General features: G+C 46.8%; 1 protein-coding gene across 4 annotated transcripts in view; it reads right to left on the reverse strand.

The window, feature by feature from the left end:
• The window catches only part of LOC144163197 (ras and EF-hand domain-containing protein-like), a 98459-nt gene extending 83666 nt beyond the window's left edge, over positions 1–14793 (reverse strand). Inside the window, exons 1-2 of one of the 4 annotated variants that reach the window (XM_077694029.1) lie at positions 14633–14793; positions 548–1162 (exon numbers count right to left, since the gene is read on the reverse strand). In XM_077694029.1, coding sequence (XP_077550155.1) covers positions 548–990 — 443 coding nt within the window. In that variant the 5' untranslated portion in view covers positions 991–1162; positions 14633–14793. Of the gene's footprint in view, positions 1–547; positions 1163–3816; positions 3998–14632 lie in introns of those variants that run through there. The other 3 variants (XM_077694030.1, XM_077694028.1, XM_077694031.1) reach the window with 3 other exon arrangements.
• Positions 14794–18722: the final 3929 nt, after the last annotated feature.

The raw sequence follows: 18722 nt of genomic DNA on the forward strand, positions 1-18722 counted from the left end.
GGAATAAATGACGTAGGCATCCTTGCAGCACCATGCGCTGCCACCATTGGCTAATCCCGCTGCGTCCGCTCTTCCCCGTGAACTGCAGTATCCGACCGATTTTTCGCACCTGGAGGGGAACTAAAATATTCCGAATAAAAGAGCAGTCCTAAAAAATCGGCGCGTCGTTACTCCTATGGCACAACTGGGAAAGTCCGGAATATCCAGCAAGCCCCAATATTTGAAGTCCGAAAAAACAGTCGGCTACTGTAATCCGTCACTGAACGAATTGGCTAATGCTTCTTAGCGCTGCATGAAGTTCGGGAAACGGCGTATAGGACCTGTATGAGTAAGGCCCCCTCTGGACGCGTTGGAGAACCCCGTGTCGATTCTTAATCACGCCATTCATGCGAAGGAAGCTACGGGAAGGTACTGTACTGATATTCTATTTAACTCCGTCGGCTAAACTTCCGGAATCCGGTTAATTTCCTAAGTTACATTTTCCGTGTAAGCGAGGCTAGCAGAATGTTTTTAATTCAAAAGTGGCGGTACTGCAGAAGGTACTCACTCGATGACGTTCCCAGCCTTGGAGAGTTCGGTGGTCAAGTTCTGCCATGCGCGCTGCGCGTTCCACATTTTGGAGGCACTATCGTCGCCCCCACCGTTCACCACCGAGTCCCTCCGATACTCAATCGTCGAGGCCCTTCGCAGGGCCTTCTGCAGTTCAGAAGGCCGCGGTCCTGCACCGTCACTTCCGGCACCGTCGGACTCGGCGTCCGGAGGCGTGGAGCCGCCCGGAAGCTGGGTAAGGAAGTCGCGGAAGCCCTTTTGGAAGTCGTCGAAGTCGATCCTGCCATCGTCGTCGTGGTCGAGGTCTTCGAATATGGCGTCCGCGTCCTGGCTGCAGATGCTGAAACGGTGGCACAGCTCGCGCAACTCCTCGCGATCCAGGTATCCAGTTCCGCGGGTGTCGCACGCACGGAACAGTTGCTCCAGTTGAAGGGTCGCCATGGGGTCGTGGCCAAGCGGGTCCGCGGCGCGCGGCTCGGCCGATCCGGAAGTCGCCAGGGCTACGCACTGACGTCCAGCTGCTTCCGCGTCAGTCAGGACAAGTCCATGGTCCGACCTGGCTGGTCCCTTGTCGAAGAAGGACTAAGGTGCACCTTCCCCGGTTGTCATAGAGCTGGAAAAGAGAAAAAAAAAACGGGAGAGTTCAGCTTCTTCTTCATTGGAGCGGCCATTTTGTCATTGTGCTGTGCTAGCGCCGAGTTACTGGCGCAGACGACAGGACGACCCAACTGCGCATGCGCAGACCCGGGGCGGTATTCTCGTCCTTGTCCGTTTTGAAAACGTCCGCTTTGCGTCCGTTTTATTTTGGCGTACTTCAAGTTGTAGACGGGCTTTGGGTTGACTTTTCCGCAACTGTTCTTGTAAACACATTTTAATTAAACGACTATACCTATTTTAAACTACCTTTTATGTGTTTATTGTTCGCCAGTGAACCAACAACAAGGAGACTAAAAATCGTCTGCTCCAAATTGTCTGCTCCGAGAAGCCCCGGCACATAGCTCCGCCGTGCTTGCATGGCGTCACATCCGGGTGTTGGCTTCTAGCCAATCAGGGCTCGCTCAAAACGAACACTTTTGAAACGGACCCAAAACGGACAAAGCACGAGAATACCACCCCAGAACATGCCAAGTTGTTATCAATGTTCCAGAATGAAAGGTCTACAGAGACGTGTAAAGGTTGTCAATTTTAATAGCGATAAGCTACGAAATCGGTGTTTTGAAGCTCGGCATAGAAGAAGCACTCTCACTCCGATCGGCGCACTGCACCGATCGGTGCAGCTACGAACTTTGACTACGAAGGGAGCTACGAACTTTGACGCATAGCGCGGAACGCGAACATTGTGAGGCGGAAAAACGTGTCCAGGTTTGTGAACGCGTTCGAAATGTCTCTTGCGGAGCAACACAAAAACACGACCTCCAGGCGTTACCAGGGGTGAATAGCACAGCCTGAGTGTTCGTTTTGGTTAGCACGTGCAAATATTTTCCTTGCTTGACAGCTCCAGCCCCATCGCGAAGGTGTCTGCTTTAAATGAGGCCTATTCTAAAAATAAAGCAAGCCAATCACGCGTAACTGTCCGAACAAACGTCGGGCGTCGAGCTCAAAACGTCAAAAGCAGCTGCTGCCAATACAACGGAAGCGGAGAAATAACAAAAACGAAACTATACAAAACGCTACACTGGAGTGAAATAACGAAGCTAGTTTTGGGCGCATTGAAAAATATTACAGAAGTGAGCAGCTGTATTGTCAGCTACGTACCTTAGAAATCGTACAATATCGACCGATTTCTGTAATGCCTTTCTTAAGGTAGCCCCCCACCCCGCCCGCTGAGCGCAAAATACGCTTCGTTAGAAACTTCTGCGAATAATAGAGGTTTTCAGAACTGCAGATGGTTGCGAGTTTCTACCAGCAGTCTAACAATCCGGCTACAACGCAGCAACGTAGCGCAAGCGAATGCAACTTCAGATATTTTAAAGAGCGTTCTCGGCCCCTGGTGCTCTCTAAATAACAGCTACAGCTGTCGAGCAAGAAATGCGGAAGTAGTGCAGAAGCAGCGCGGTTCCGCAAGAAATGCGGAACCGCCCAAAGCATAATGCCTTGTATCTGCACAAAAATGCATAATTGAAGAAGTTAAAACATTTAGTGGTTGTAACAATATAGATGTGCATTGTATGCCTCGAAAAAAGCAAAAAAATAACTAAAAAATAACAATAAACTCAAAACAAACTAACGAAATGATAAAACTATCCCTAATTCCCTGTTTTACATGGTTAAGATAAAAACTGAATCTGAGAAAACAAACCGGAACTTTAAAAAGTCGCTAAAAAGCGCCGACCACGCATTTTTATGCGCACAAAAAGTCATTGGTAATGTTAACCCTCTTAATGGTTGTAATAGTATGGGGTGGACGATCTAGAAAATCTAGCAAAAATAAAATAAAACAGACCGGAGAGTCACCCAACTTGACTATTAATTTCCAGACCTGGCTGTCACAAATTAAAAAAAAAAAACTAAAACAACAACCATTAGGCTATTACTCGCCAAATCTACGAAAGGTAAAGTGGACAAACGAAATCACAAAAGTCTATCTAATCCGGCCCCCTCACGCGATTAACTCGATAACAAAAGAAAAACATAAAACTATCAGGTAAGGCCCAAGATCAATAAACCTAATGCTCGCGAAATGTAACAGTGGTGTACGAATGCATACACATTAGGAGCCTATTTTCGGAATTCCTGTACAAGAGTTTCGTGCTGTTACAACACAAACGGAAAGGCTTAATTAAGCAAGTTGAAGCTTGCTATGCGGAGCACTGACACTTCGAATTATTTCTCATATCAAACCTTTCCAGCATCCCCTTAAAATTGTTTTTAAATAACCTTGCGCATTTCGTATATCGAATTAACGGGTATATCGAACTATTTATCCGGTCCGCCTCCAAATTTGCGGTCTGTCGAGTTAGGCTGAATTTCTCCGGAATAAACGCAGACTACCTCTCAAGTCGGCCAGCGGAGCAACACTCACTTTCGCGAAGCCAATCCCAAATTTTAGTCTATAGCTCGGAGTAATTACGAACTGAAAAAACCAAGCAAAAGAAAAAAAAAAAGAAAACAACCGTGCGTCGATTTTTGGGCACACGTTAAAGATCCCCACGAGGCACAAGTTACTTGGCAGCCCTCCACTAAGGCGTGGGTCATAGTCCAAGTGTGTCTGCGGTGCTTCAAACACCCCAAATTTCATTCAAATACAACAGAAAACAAAAGACGCACCTACAGCGACGACACGTATCACGCTTCGTTACACATCACCGCAGCACGGCCGGCAATCCTTCCGTATATCCTCAGACGACTGTGGAGGGCTACCCTTCCAGCGAAGAACGGAAGCGTCCCCGGACGGTACAGCGGCGACCAGAGGAAAGGCGACTCGCCTGCGCCTGCGTCGCTACCTACGCGTCTCGCGGAAACCCGCCCACCGAACAGATGCGTCCGATAAGCAAGTGAAACACAAATGCGCAGGTCCTCTCTCTCTTCCCTCTCCTTGCACTGTCTGTTTTGCACCTCTGTGCAGTGCCTTCTTTTGCGTCCGTGTCGAGCGTTGCGCTCTGCGCGCAGGTGGGGGAAGGAGGCGTTCGACACTGCTGCATGCGGCCGGGCCATGTGCCGCGCTGAACGAGTTTCAAGGCCGGGAGTTCGAATGACTCATCGGGCCCTTCTCCGGGCGTCCGCGCGCTCACATGACTCTATCGAGCGACTTTGTTTTCTTGTTCTTCCCCCAGACTTTGACGTTAGCAGGCATGGACTCCCGTTATCCTGCGCTATCAGCGCAGTGTCCTGAGGAACGGCGAAATGAACGGCGGCTCGCCAGCTGTCGCGCTTCGAAATAGCACGGGAAAGCGCGCAGATGCGGAGGGGGGCTTGTTTTACTTTGCGTTTGTTCTCTTTGTCCGTTTTTCTGCCCCCCCCCCCCCCCCCCCCCGCCCTCCTCACAGGACACATAGAGAGGCCGCTGAACTTGGATTAGTGTAAGCGAATGTGCAGGCTACGGTGATTTTTAGGAATGGGACAGGTGAGAGAAATGGGTTCTCTTTAAGCCCCGGACGTCAGGCGTAGCGATTCGGGCAGAGCTGATGTGGGTCATAACACTCTGAAATAAACTTGCAGACGGGTGCAGTTTCAGGAGACCCGGACATGTAACGTTTCGGAGATTAGAATAATCTAAACTTGTTCGACCAACCGTGAGGCAGCACGACCTATCGTGTATTGCGTAACTATTTCACAGAAAAGATTCTTTTTTTTTTTTAAATTAGGTCCACGCGCGGAACGTGCACGTGCACTATGAGGAGCGCCGGGAGGGGGGAGTACGAATAAATTGAGACCTTCTGGGAATCCTTACATTGTGATCTCTACAGACCGGAGTTTTCGCGAAATTTTTGAGAGAAGGAACACCCAAGTATTTTTAAGTTTTTCTAGGGTTACCGGAATATCCTTGATACGTACTCGCAATTTTCCTTTTCCTCTTTGAAAAAAAAAAAAAAAAAAAGGCGAACACATTTGCTAACTGCTTATTGGATGGATATACCAGTCATACGAAAATAGTGTGAACTGGCATGTTTTGAGCTCCTTCAACCGCAGCTTTCATTTGTCATTTTCCGAGTATTGCAGGCGAAAGAAAAAGGTCACGTCAGTTATGGCTCGAGTCTCTTAGGGTCACTGTGTCGGGACTCTGCCCTTCAGGCTATCAAACGCGTGAACACTTGTTAGTGACGCGCTTTTTTTTTTTTATTGGCTGGAAACAAATTACTACCCCCCGTCACTAGTTATGACACGACTGACCACCGAAGCTGGGAAAGCTTTACTGCGGCGTAGAGTTTACGAGCTCTGTCCGTTCGTTCTACTCTCTCTTCGGGCGCTATATGCCCAAGTCCCGCCCTCACTTCCGCTTCACTAGATACGCTGTGCTACGTCGCCGTCACGGTCGGTGCGACACCAGGGGCGGTATTCTCGTGTTTTGTCCGTTTTGCGTCCGTTTCAAAAGTGTCCGTTTTGAGAAAGCCCTGATTGGCTAAAAGCGAACACACGGATGTGACGCCATGCAAGCATGGCAGAGCTATGAGCCGCGGCTTCTCGGAGCAGACGATTTTTAGTCGCCTTGTTGTTGGTTCGCTAGCGGAACAATAAACACATAAAAGATAGGTTAAAATAGGTTTAGTCGTTTAAAATGTGCATACAAGAACAATTGCGCAAAGGTCAACCAAAAGCCCGCCTACAACTGGAAGTACGTCACAATAAAATGGGCGAAAAACGGGCGTTTTCAAAACGGACAAACACGAGAATACCGCCACAGTACTGGATGCGTCGTCAAAGGCAGAAATTAAATCGTATTGGTTACGACACCAATGTTGGCGTTACCTGCGGTTTCGACGTCACGTCTTCTGTCAAAGAATTTCTTCCCTTCTTTATGCCCGTAACACACTTTTTTCGAGCCATCGACCTTACGTCAACAGTCTGGCAGTGTAGAGACTGTGTCTTTATATGTGCATCCCTGTGGTGTCACACGACCTGATGACGTCATCCGGGCCGTGTTGGTTGGCACACGCAACGGATGGAACACACCTCATTCGTAGGAAATGCAAAGTATGAAAGCAGGAGGAAAGTCGAGCAGCTTGTTTTCGCGGGAAACGAAGCCGCGCCCTCTAATACCGAAATTTCATCTCGTTGCACGAACCGCTCAAAAAGCGCAGCAGATCTAGAGGTGCAGACACGCCTTAGCATGTCTCAAGAGATTGATTACATGAGTGAAATTGCAGGACAGGACGTTTCTCCTGTTAGGAATTCCCCTAGTCAAAAACGTAGGACTTAGGTCATGGGTACAATTAGATAGTTCCAAAACAAAAGGGCTTTGACCTAAGACAAGGGCGTCCCGTTGAAAACAACAACGGATTTCTAAGAAGAAGAAAAAAAGTTTATTTCAACTGTCACGGGTTTGGCCTTAGGAGCGCATGGAAAAACAACTAACGAAGCAGTGCAGGGAGATATGGGCTGGGCGTCGTTTTGAGTTCGAGAAGCGTAGAGTAAAATATGTTTTGCGAGGAGGTTGAGAGCAATGGATCAAAGTAGGTGGACAGCTAAACTTTCTAGGTGCCTATACATGAAAAGCGTGGACACGCAGTGGCTAAGAAAGACTAGAAGGCTAACAATGAAATACGGAAAGAACAGTGGAGAATCCAAGACAGCCAAGGTAACCAAAGAAGAGGCAAGGCAGATAGAAACGAATAAATGGAGAGAAAAAATAAAATCTAAAACTTCGTTAGACCTGTACAGGGCTGCGAAATTGGACATCACGAAGGAAAATTTCTATGATCATTCCCAGGGCAGGGCTTTGCTTTTCGAGGCTAGAGCAGGTTGCTTGCGAACTAAGAACTTTGTGGGGAAGTATACACAAAATGATGGGGTATGCGTGGTCTGCGGAAAAGAAACAGAAACTATGCGGCACATAGTGTTAGAATGCGAGGGTATACCTCCAAACCTAGAGGGAAACATTCGGCTTCCAGAAGCCATAGGGTTTAAGGGTAGCATAGAGGGCGTTAACTTCAATGCTGTTGAGGCAACGAAAAGAAGATTAGAATGCTGATGGACGAAAAGCAGAGAGGGGAATATTGCCTAGGACAGCACCACCTGTAACAGAAAAAATAAGTTTTTTGTGCCTCCCCTAAGAGCAGCGCTAGTTTTAAACGAAGAGTGTAAAACATGGGTATATTAATTTCTTTCCAGTTTTTTTTTTTTTTTGTAATATGACGCGCCATCACCCTGCTACAAAGGGGATACCACTATCAATCATCAGCCATCAGGTAAGACTGACAAAGTCCGACTCGAACTCATGAGCCAATAAATAACTCGTAAAACACCCTTGCATCCCGCGGAAGCTTAACCAGTGTTGGCAGGTTAAAGAAGAGCCTTGCATAGAAGTTGAAAAAAAAAAAACATTAATATATCTTCAGCTCATTGTCTAAACGCTGTCGATTTTTCAGAATTATAAATAAGCTGCAGTTCCTAAGCAGAGAAATGACAGCGCCAGAGAAAATGACTTCACGATGTTCAGTATCTGTCAAAAGTGCCTACGCCACGCCATAAGTTTCTAGGCAACGAAGAACTCAAAGAAGGAGCTTGACTCACGAAAAATGCTTTCATTAGCTGCCCGGCATAAAATATTTCATTTACACTCGATAGTTAAGCTTATGCTTTCAATACCGTGTGGTCCAGAAACTTCTGACAAGGAGTGTGCGCATTAAGTGCAACGAAAGCATCCGGATATCGATCGTCCAGATAGCTATGCTCCAATATAGATGTGGGAGCAATCAAGAAGCTGCGACCACCCCGAACAGGAAATAGGTTTTGGCCATCCTTAAAGCCCACAGATGGCTTGCTCCGCATTGCTTAATGCATACATATACAAGTAGCTATTTCCTGGCTACAAACGAGAGGTTCTGCGACCTGTAGGTAGCTTTGGACAAACACCACCATGCCAAAACACTCGGCCACTTCAGCCTGTTTGCAGTTGCACTATATGCAAACATGAGGTTGATATGGGTGCTGCCTAAAGTTGCCCAGACCGCCATGCGGCGTGAAGAGCTCCCTATCTCGACACTTGAGTCCCTGGAGTGTGTGATCAGAGTTTGCTAAAAATAGGAAGGAAAAAAGATAACCCAAAGCGCTCAATAAAAAGCCCTTCGCGGAAGAGGAAGCGATATGCAAGCTGGAGAAGCAACGTTTATTTCGTAAGCGAAAATTCTCTACCACATATATACCGAGTGCTAAGCCTAAAATATGGCCAAACGTGCATACGACTTCGATTTGTTGCATCTAGGCTCCGCAGGAACGTGCTGATTCCGCTTCAACTATAGAGGACCCCAGTTCTTCACCATATTACCGAAAAACACGTATAAGTTGAGCTCTCTGTGTCTGTACCATGTCGCTTAGATGATGGTGGTGGGGATGGCGGTAATGGGGATGACAGTGATGATGGCGACAAAAACTACAACGATGATGATGACGACAAAGACGACGACGATGACTAGAGGCTTCAACCTTGTACCGAAGTGATTTTACCCTTACTCACCTTGTACACGTGTGGACAGGTTTTATTGTACCTTTCTAGATATCGATGGTGTGCTTCCGCACGTTGCACGTGACACATCAAGCTCCGACCACAAGTAACGGAACGTGCATTGTCACAATGGTACTTCGGGGAAGAGGGGGGGGGGGGTGGAGTAGGTCGATGCGGAGCACCTCGAAGTCGACTTCGGAGGCAGCAAGGCGGTATACTTATTCGTTTCAATTAAAACCTAGTTTCTCCTGCATCCGAGTGTTTATGTTTGGTTTGCGCCAGACAGCGAAGAGACCGATATGATGCGTAACCACATCGAATTGACAGCTGTGATAAAGACCGACTGTAGACTAGATTAAATTCTCATTTTTCGGACACAAGTACTCGCACGCAAGATTGGGATAGCGCGGAAACCGAACAGAAAGCGCGTGAGAAACTGACGTCATCGAAATCAGTCGCTTTGTTCTTCGAATGGGAGAGCGCTGTAATGTGTAGGAAAGAGGCAACTGAGCGACGTCTGCAGGACGCGTGGTTCTACGCCTACGCTAAAGCAGCTGAGCATGATGAAATGTATACCATTCATTGGTTGTGAAACGTGTGCGTTTTATTTTTGAGAAAAAGGAAAAAAAAAAAGGAAGGTGGCAGACTATTAACATCCAATGAGATACAACACACAAACATGTTATGCGTATTAGTGGCAAGAGTAGCATTCTACCGCGGTAACAATGCAACCACCAACTTCGCGGCACGATTTTAACAGCAATCTTGAATGCAACGACCCGAACTAATCCATCATCGATGAGTCTGCAATGTTATGAAGGTATAAGAACACCGGTTGCTCTCTGAGAAGTGTTTTCGAGACTCTTGGAATCAACGTAATGGTAAATGCCATTTTGTTCGCTGTGAATGTACTTTTAACTTGATTTACTTTTTAACCGCAGCTGACATTAGCGAAAATTTAAGGGCGCAATACACACGCCCGTTTGTGTTTTCGGCGCGATTATAGAGAAAGCTGAGATGATACGACGTGCAATACAGGCTCTAAAAAAGCAATAAATAAGTAACCAGGCAAGAAACGAGCACATACAAACAACAAATGAACAAATGCTCAAAACGCGTGTTAATGTTGCGAACTTGTATCTAGTGTTCGTCAGCTGTATACGAAATTATTTATTTTTACCGTCTACCTAACAATAAATCTACGCGAGTGACACAAATGCCGCTTCCCCGAGTATGTTTTAGAGCCTGGAAGACGAGTGCTATAAAATTAGAAAATTCCGGATGGTTAATTTTCAAAGTTCATTTCATGATTTTTTTTTACAGTTACTGGTTTTGGGGGCAATGTCTATATCAGTAACATGGGGGCAAGTAATACCCGAAATTAACCCATGCGAATAAAGTTCCAAATACGCCTTTTGATTAGAGAAATCCGCAAAGGTGGTCCTTGAACATCTGGCCGCGGACGCATACGTCTGATACGACGCGGAACGCTACCGCATTTGACGGGCAACTTTTGGAACACATTTGTAACTTCAAGCGTGATTCCGAACTTTTTTTCAAGTATAGTGGTTTCAATTATTCCTTGCTACCTTTTTACTAATATAAACAGGTGCCTTAAAGCGAGTAATGTAAGGGTTGGTTGTTAAACATTTTCTACCAGCCGTTTCGAGAGAATGCCTTCCTGGCATTAAAACATGCTTGTAAAAACCGAAACTGTCGAAAATAAATCCGTTTTGTCATAAAAACCACAAAAAAGCGCGAATTACTTTGACACTTCCTACTCAAACCTGTCGTCAGATTAGCTGTTGTTCCGAGAAACAATTCGGCAGCATGTGTTGATACTGGTCCGGAATTATTAACAGCCGCTGTGACCTTCGACAACCGCTGAACAGAAGTTTGTACGACGAAAATTGCCTACAATGTATGGTGCGCGAAAATTCCAACGAAGAATTGTAAGTAGTCACATAATTACGTCATTAACCATCCATAACTTTTCCGTGAACAAACAACCAGGGTGGGTATGTAGAGTGTATGCAGCTTTTGTCACCGTCTTCTGACGAATACGTTAAGCGGGAAAGTTGAAAAGCCATCTATATGCCACTGTGAAATATTTTGATAATATTGCCGCAAGAAAACTGCCATTTTACGGCAAGACATAGCGATAGCACAGTGCTACCGAGCTACAGTGCCACCAGTATTTTCCGAAGTAAAAGTTACAATTTTGTTTCGAATTTTGCGCTTTCCGAAACCAAATTTGAATCTATTTTTAGTTCAGAGCTTTCTTTTACCGGAACGAAATAAAAACAACCTAAAGGGCACAACATTTCGGTGATAAGCGACTGTTAGCCTGACTATTTAAAAGTACGCCACTAGACCCTCCGTCTTAATCATTGGCGGATCCAGAGGGGGGTCCGGATCCTGACCCCCCCCCATGAATTTTTTAATTAATACTCCCAAGAAGATATCTAGTTAATAAGATGTCTAGAAGATGTGCAGAAGATGTCTAGAAAAAGTCTAGTTGATTTTTTTTTCTATTTCTTGTGTTTTGGCTTTACGAAATCGCGGTGAATAAAAAAGGTTCTTTCCTCGTCCTCCTTATCATCATCATCACTCATAGAAGCTGACCCCTGTCTCAGAAAAAAACCTGGATCCGCCCCTCGGCTCGACTGCCTCTATAGGAAAAGCGTGACGCCTATAAATAACAAGTGAACTATCTTGCCAACCTCCGCACTTTTATGCGTTGTTTTCTGGTAACGTTAACTGCACTGAGACATGCAGCATTGCTTTTTAATATCAAACACTCTGCATGCTGATTCGCACATCACTGATCCCAGAACATCAAACATCGCATCCGTAAATCTGTCATACGACATGCCAATTAGTCTTCCCTTGAGAACGAACAACTCGGATCACGCTTAAAATCAATTTTCCTTGTGGGTGTCACTGCGCATGCCCACTGAGGCTTTCGACGTGAAGAGGTAATCATCACCATCATCACCACCGTCATCATCAAACCAAGTACAGAGGCCCCTCCGACAGGCAGTCAGCCACTCCTGCCTTGCGTTGCCCACAGTCCATTCCTCGCCACGGAATTTCCTTATTTCGTCCCTCGATCGCGTTATACGGATACCGCTACTCGTATCCCCGTCTCTCGGTAACCACTCTATTGTGGTGGTCTACCAGTTGTGATTGCGTCGCACTACACGTCCATCTAAAGTTCAAGTCCATTTTACAGATGGGACATGTCGAGCACATGTCCAGGTCCATCGAAGATGTTTTAAAGCGAAGCCTTCTATGCCGCACTGATGACGTTCAATGTCACACCAAAACACACTGCAGGAAAGCCAACTTTACACAAAGGGTCTCTGAAAACAATGATGATGATAAGCGAAGACACATCAAAGCCTCAAGAAAACACTCTTCCCATGGGCGGAGTAAGACCGTGGTCCCTCGCGTTTATGAAGCCGACGTCTATCCAATTCGCCATTCCGACACTTTTTTTTTATTGCCTGCATTGGCAGATACAAAACACAGTCCCACATTCATAAAAGCCGTCAACCTGACTATGGTTGACGTCATGAGTTTAAAAGTCCCTTTGGTGTACCAAGGATTCCATGACTGCAAAACATTCGGGCGGATTCGACACACATTTTTCGTTTTGCGCGTATGCAGTCGTTGCCTCTCTAAAATATTGTCTCGTGCTTCGTGCATCGATGTCAGAGTACCTAGCGGCAATTCTTGCCTTCAAAATAGAGCTCAATCCAAGAAGCATGATCAGGTCGAAGGCATGCCATCCTTGCTTTCAACAGGCAAGTACGGTATGCCTTGGGCATCCACAGGCAGACACTTTTTCGGGGTTCGTTGGAGCAAATCCCAGAGGAACACAGCAGCCACTCCTACACAGTCGAAGCAGCTTCGCGTTTCGACCATCTTTCTCTCAAGAAAGGGGCTTTGATTTTTTGTCAAATGGAGCCCCAAGCAGAAGCTGGTGGGTAGAATTCAGACGCAGATAATCCTGCGCTACTGTCGCTTTGTTATTTACCCTTCAGACAGTTTTCGAGGGCGTCATTCGCACAATTCGCTGCCATCTTCAGCGGTGGTCGGGGCACTGGTGGGTACGGAACAATCTCTTGCAAATGTTGAATCGAGAGAGAGAGAGAATAGTCTTTAATGATACTGGTGAGGTTAACCTGGCCAAGGCGCCTAGCTTGCTACACCAGATGTATGAAAAAATGAAATCAATGAACAGATGATGATAATGACTGTGATGAAGATGACGTGCTCATTAAGAGAGTCAACATTGCTGGCGCTAAGCTAGACGAAGGATTAAGGATGCACAAAAGAGGGTAGGGCTCATTACCAACTGATTCTTTAATCACAACAGCACAGATTATAAGCAAACATTCAGATGACGTGACATAAGGAGGTAATCATTCTCGATTAAAATAAATACAATGTTCGTCATTGCGCATGCGTGGCCTACGCACTGTCGAGTAATGTCATTTCCGTTGTTGTTAATGCAATCGATGGCGAACTGACACAGTCTTTTTCTTTCCGAATTGCTAACGCTTCCCAAACCTCGCGGGTGAGCGTCAGTGGATTTAAAGAGGATCGTAGTGCGTTCCAATTGCGCGGAGCAACCATGTCGGCCGCAGTGGGCAGCCAAGTGCCCTGGTGCAATGTTTCGATTCAAAAACCAACTATCCCCATTCCAAGCTCTGGTAAATGTTGAGCCACATTGACAGAGAGAGCAAGGCTGTTTCGGAAGAGGGCAGTTTTTTTTTTTTTTTAACGCAATCATTTTTTTCTTTCTGATTCACAGGCCACACGCCACTGCCAGGATCTGTCAATCTTTGTGTTCGTGGTTTCCTTACGCGTTGGAGGCGGTGAACGATCTGACACAAGGCACCACCGTAGGACTCCATTGACAGCGTTGTGCACAAGATAGATGAGGCAGGATGCTTTCTCAGTGCATTAGATCCTGGATGTTCGTTGCTTAGACACAGCTGTTCTCGGCTGCAGTTCAAGCTTATGCAAATGGTGCACTGCCTAAGAAGTTCCTTTACTTTCTCTCGGGTCAGCTGCCGGCGAAAAGAAATATCACCTCAACTGTAATACCGCCTTTCGTCTTCGTTTTTTGTATTTCCCACCAGTAAGGACGCAATGGCAAAAAAAGCTACCCTTCGAATCTTTCGGGAACTCTCATTTAATCCCTAAGGGCCGCAAAGGTGCGACGTGTAAGATTCAATACTACCGCCAAAAAAATACAAAAAGTACGATGGGTGATAATCAAGGATGGTTCCTGCAAATTTATGCATTACCACTTTCTGAGACCCTAATAAAGCTTTTTTTAACATCAAGTGCAAAAAAAAACTCTGCAGCAAGAAAGAACAAAAATATAAACATTCAGTCATGCGACACGAGAGACACTGTTCGATATATGGCCTACGTACAGACGTCACAACAGCTGTCCGTGTTTGGGTTGGCTAAATTTCAAAACGTCCGCAGTGACACCAGAAACCTAGAATAGCATCCCAGCTAGCCCTCAGTCCACGCACTAAAGCCTAGAATTCGCCAGTACTCACAGAACTCTTACCAGTACTCACTGTAGCTCATAGTACTCGTAGTACTCACCAGTACTCACCCTTACTCCGTAAGGTGTACACTACGCGTCACTATGGGGAGTGTCGGCTTCTCCCATACATTGCGACTTAGGAACCTCTACGGACGGTTTAAAGTCCAGACTCTTGGAACAGAACAAGCTGCTTAACAATAGCTTTCGGCCATTCTTCTGTTTCAGCTGCCAACCTTGCAAGCTCCATTGGGAAGGTGCTTCTAGTTTAGTGCAAGTTCACCCTAGCGTCACACAAATACACGTTTCCTCGAAATTAACATACTGTATTTGTTGCAACGTCCAGTAATCTCGGCGCAAACGAGAAAAAAATAAGCGGGAGAAAGGTAAAAGGCTAGCGACAAACAAACCTTGAGAGACGGAGCTCGTCGCAAGGTTCCCGAGCAGCTGCGTCTATAGAAGTCCTGACGCCAGCAGCAAGCAGCAGCAGCAGCAGCAGCAACCGCCGAGCGAGCGTGCGGCGAACGCGGCGTTAGCGCAGCTTAGCGTGGTCTGGCGTCGAGAGTGCCCGAATGACGTCGCCGCTGCACAAGTTGGCTGCTGGACTCGAACCTGTAGCCTCGACGCCGGCGCGCGATCTGCGCGGCCGTCACAGCCAGAGCTGTTCGAATGCACCTGACACACATATTGCACGCTTTCGAGGGGCCGACCGGCTGCGGTGGGTTTTTTTTTTTTTTTTCCGCTTTTCTCAGCGTCTCCAGTCAAACACGCGCACACACACAGAGTCAGAGCGGCGCGGAACATTTGCGTGTGAGAGCGCGGCGGGGGCGAATTTGTACGCGTGAGTTGATCGCTCCTCGTTTGTGCATCTTTCGGGGGTGTCTGTGTAGAAGGCGTTTTCATTCTAGACAAGAGAATGATTCTGTCAGAAAAAAATAACTGCTGGGCGCGAAACGTTGGGGAAGGTAACATGCAGTGAGAAAAATCGGATCCATGCGGCGCGCACACACCGTACACATTCATCCATGGACGCAAAACTTTAATCTACTCTCCTGGCACGAGGACAGAATGAAAGACGCGGCCTGAAGACGTGTATTTGTGGTGCAGGAGCGCGTCTTAGTTCTAGATTTTTTTTATTTACACTATAGATGCAAATATTGTTAGTAAAAGCAACCCATCTGATGACGCCCGCCGTCATGAGCTTAAAGCATCGTACAAGAATATTTCGGAGCTGGTTGTCCGAGTTGCTTAACTAAAACTAATAGCATGGTTGCTTACTTCCAAGGCGTCTTCAGTAAGTTATTTTTCGTTGGCAATTGCCGTTCCTACATTTCCTTGTTTTGCAGCCAACTCATGTGAGGAGGAGTAATAATACAAATCGCCCGAATTCCTCTGCAGAATGATTCCTGGCCAGCATCCGATAGTTGCTGGATCGCACTATAGGCAACAACAGCAACGTTGCTACAGTTGTAGCAGGAATTATAAACCAATTACGACATTTTTAGGGCCTAATTAAAAAAGAAAGTTGCCAAAGAGATCCGCAATGGCACCATTAGTTTTGCAAATACCACTGCGGCGGCCTTTTTTCGGGCAACATTTTATAGGTTGTATTCACAGGCGTTGCGTGCAGGCCGGCAACTATGTGTGTCGCCTTAGCAACGGGTGCACGCGACCACCATCATGGCGGCACACGCAACAGGCCATCCCGCTCTTATGGTGCCGTTCTACCAGCACTTTCGTCGACGCTGTAAACGTACTTAGCGCTGCTAAGTTTTTTTTACCCTAATGCCAAGTTGATCGCCGGAAGATATCGGACGCGTCGGAGATGGACTCGAGGCCATGTCGCAAAACTATCGGGAGTATCTAGCTCATTTTGCTTCTGTCAACACGGGATCCTACCGGACCCCCGCAGCTTTGTACTACCCGGAAGTACAACATGGAAGTCGGTTGTGCGGCGCCCCCTGTGCAGCACAGGAGCCCTATTGACTCGCGTAATCCTCACAGTCGCGTAATGCTCGCACCCCTAACGTTAGCTGCCAAAACTTCAATTTTTTTGTTGCCTAGCACAATCCTTGCACCCCCAAATTGCAACGGCGAAAGTCGTCTGCTCACAAAATCCGCATGATGCTCGCGCTCACCACCCCTCTCGGTCGGAGAGTGTGTGCCATGGAGGGAATACTTTTCTTTCCTCCATGGTGTGTGCAGTGTATCCAGGCGCGCCAGGCTCACAAGATTTTTTTAACCTCCTTGCAGGCGCATGGGAGCTTAGCGCCATCTCTCAAACGCTACTCACATTGTCGTTGGGCTGGGTTCGCGTGCGCCCTACTAGGCGGCGTTCCTGCAGCCTGTAGTCATCTGGTACACTGTACATCTGGTCATCCCTTTGTTGGAGGAGCAGTGCAGCAGTCACACTATCAGTCGTCGAGCGCTGGGTTTCCGTCATTTCGAGAAGTTTTTCATCGCTTTGTTCTGTGCGGGTTTCGGTGCCGCTTTCAAACACAGCTTTCAATATAGCTGCTTTCAAACCGGAAGCTATCAAATACGCTATGGTGCACGGCAACCGTGCCGCAAGCAGCTGGCCCTTCGGCGTGTAATTAAGTGCACTTCCACGCAGTGCACTCGGCTAAAATGTCATTCAGGCGCAGCTAAACGGCAAAAGCTAATGACACTTACCACCTAACGCACTATAAGCTGAGTGTGTTCTTGAAACACACTTTACCAGGGCCGGCTCGCCGAGCGAGTTGTCTCGGCCGCAGGGGTCAAAACTCGGGAAAAGTACCATGAAAGAACGAGCGTTTAGGTTCCTAAAATATTTTAAAATTTAATCATGGTTGTATTGTTGATTCATTTTTACGAAACGAGAAGCGCGGCGATAAAGAAAGTAGTCCTTCGCCCAACGACGTGCCAGCGCCACCTGGTGGCGTGTTGCCCTATGGCCGCCGCTTCTGTGGCGTTCACTATGGTCCCTAGAAAGATTCCAGGGCCCATACGTTCACGTAGGTGAATTGTTGTGGCTTTGTGGTCGTGTTCCCGTCTCAGTCTTTTCGGTTATAACACACGCTCTCTGGTAATTTTCTCTCGACGATAATGCTGGTGCGAGTCGCTGCGCAGCGAATAACAATGAAAGTATGACCGCCGGTGTTCACCAGCAGTCTTAACGGCGATTTTTGTGAACTTGTGAGAGACGCCGATTGCAGTGTTGACCAATTTAAACACAATGGAGTGTTTACATTGTCCCTCTAGTGAAAAAACGTGGAATTTGAAATAATTTTGCGGAATATTTACGCCAGCTATCGTCACTGACATAACGGCCAAAGGCACTTTATTTCGTCATTTTAGCAGTGCGCAGCCAAAATGTCATTCGGAGAGCCCGAGTGCACTCGGCCCAAGTGCACTTATACCCCTGTCAAACGTGCCTATTTAAGTGCACTTACGCCGAGTGCGCTCGGGCTTCCTCAGTGGCACTTCGGCTGCTCGCGGCTAAACGACGAATTATAGTGCCCTTGGCCGTGATGTCAGTGACGATAGCCGGCGTAAATATTACGCAAAACTACTTGAAATTCCCCCTCTTTGTCCCGTGAGAAATAATGTAAACATTTTGTTGCGTTTGCATTGTTCAAAATCGCAATCGGCGTCTCGCACAAGTCCACAATAAACGGAGTCGGGACGGCGACTGAACACCGGCGCTGATGTCTTCCCTGTTATTCAATGCGCAGCGAATAGCAGCAGCAGCATCGTTTGGGGGAAATTATCTGAAAGCGTGGAATATAACAGAGAAGGCTGAAGCGGAAACACAATCACAGGGCCACGGGCCACAAGAAACCACCTACGAGAACGCCGCATAGAACGGCTGCAAATGGAGAACAACCACATCACCCGGCGCTGGCACGTCGTTGAGAGAGAGGTTATTTTCTTGTTTTTCGTCGCTGCTTCTCTTTTTGTGTAAGTAAAAAAGCAATATATCTATAATTAACTTTTAAAGTTACTTATTATCATCTAAACGCTCGCGCTCATAGGTTATTTTTTCCGATTTTCCGACTTCTGCTCACGAGATTACTCACTCGGCGAACTGGCCCCGGGAAAGTGTGTTTGGGGAACACACTCAGCTTAAAGTGCGTTCCTTGTAACTGTCATTCACGTTTTTTCAAAATTTTGCATCTTGGTTTTTTTTTGTTGTTGTTGCGATAAGTAAGTAATGACCTATTTATTAATCATTTAATCAAATCAACTTTATTTGCCTCACAGATGGGTGCGGGTGTCACGTGTAGAAACTTCATTTGCTTCACTTCACTTACCTTACTTACCACAAACCTCATTTATCACGTGTAGAAACCTCATTTGCTTCAGCGCGCGACGGTTGGTCAATTAAAGACGTTTATAATGCGGCCATTCGCAGTTGCGGTTTCAGCAGGTGCCGCGAAAGGCTGGATTTCATATAAACAAAGCTGCCCACGTGACTGTCGGACGGATATCACAGAGCAGAGCTGCCGTATAACTGCC

The sequence above is a fragment of the Haemaphysalis longicornis genome, unplaced genomic scaffold (assembly GCF_048455015.1).
Source record: "Haemaphysalis longicornis isolate Haplotype H1 unplaced genomic scaffold, Haemaphysalis longicornis Haplotype H1 scaffold_12, whole genome shotgun sequence".
In the NCBI taxonomy this organism is placed as follows: Eukaryota; Metazoa; Arthropoda; class Arachnida; order Ixodida; family Ixodidae; genus Haemaphysalis; species Haemaphysalis longicornis.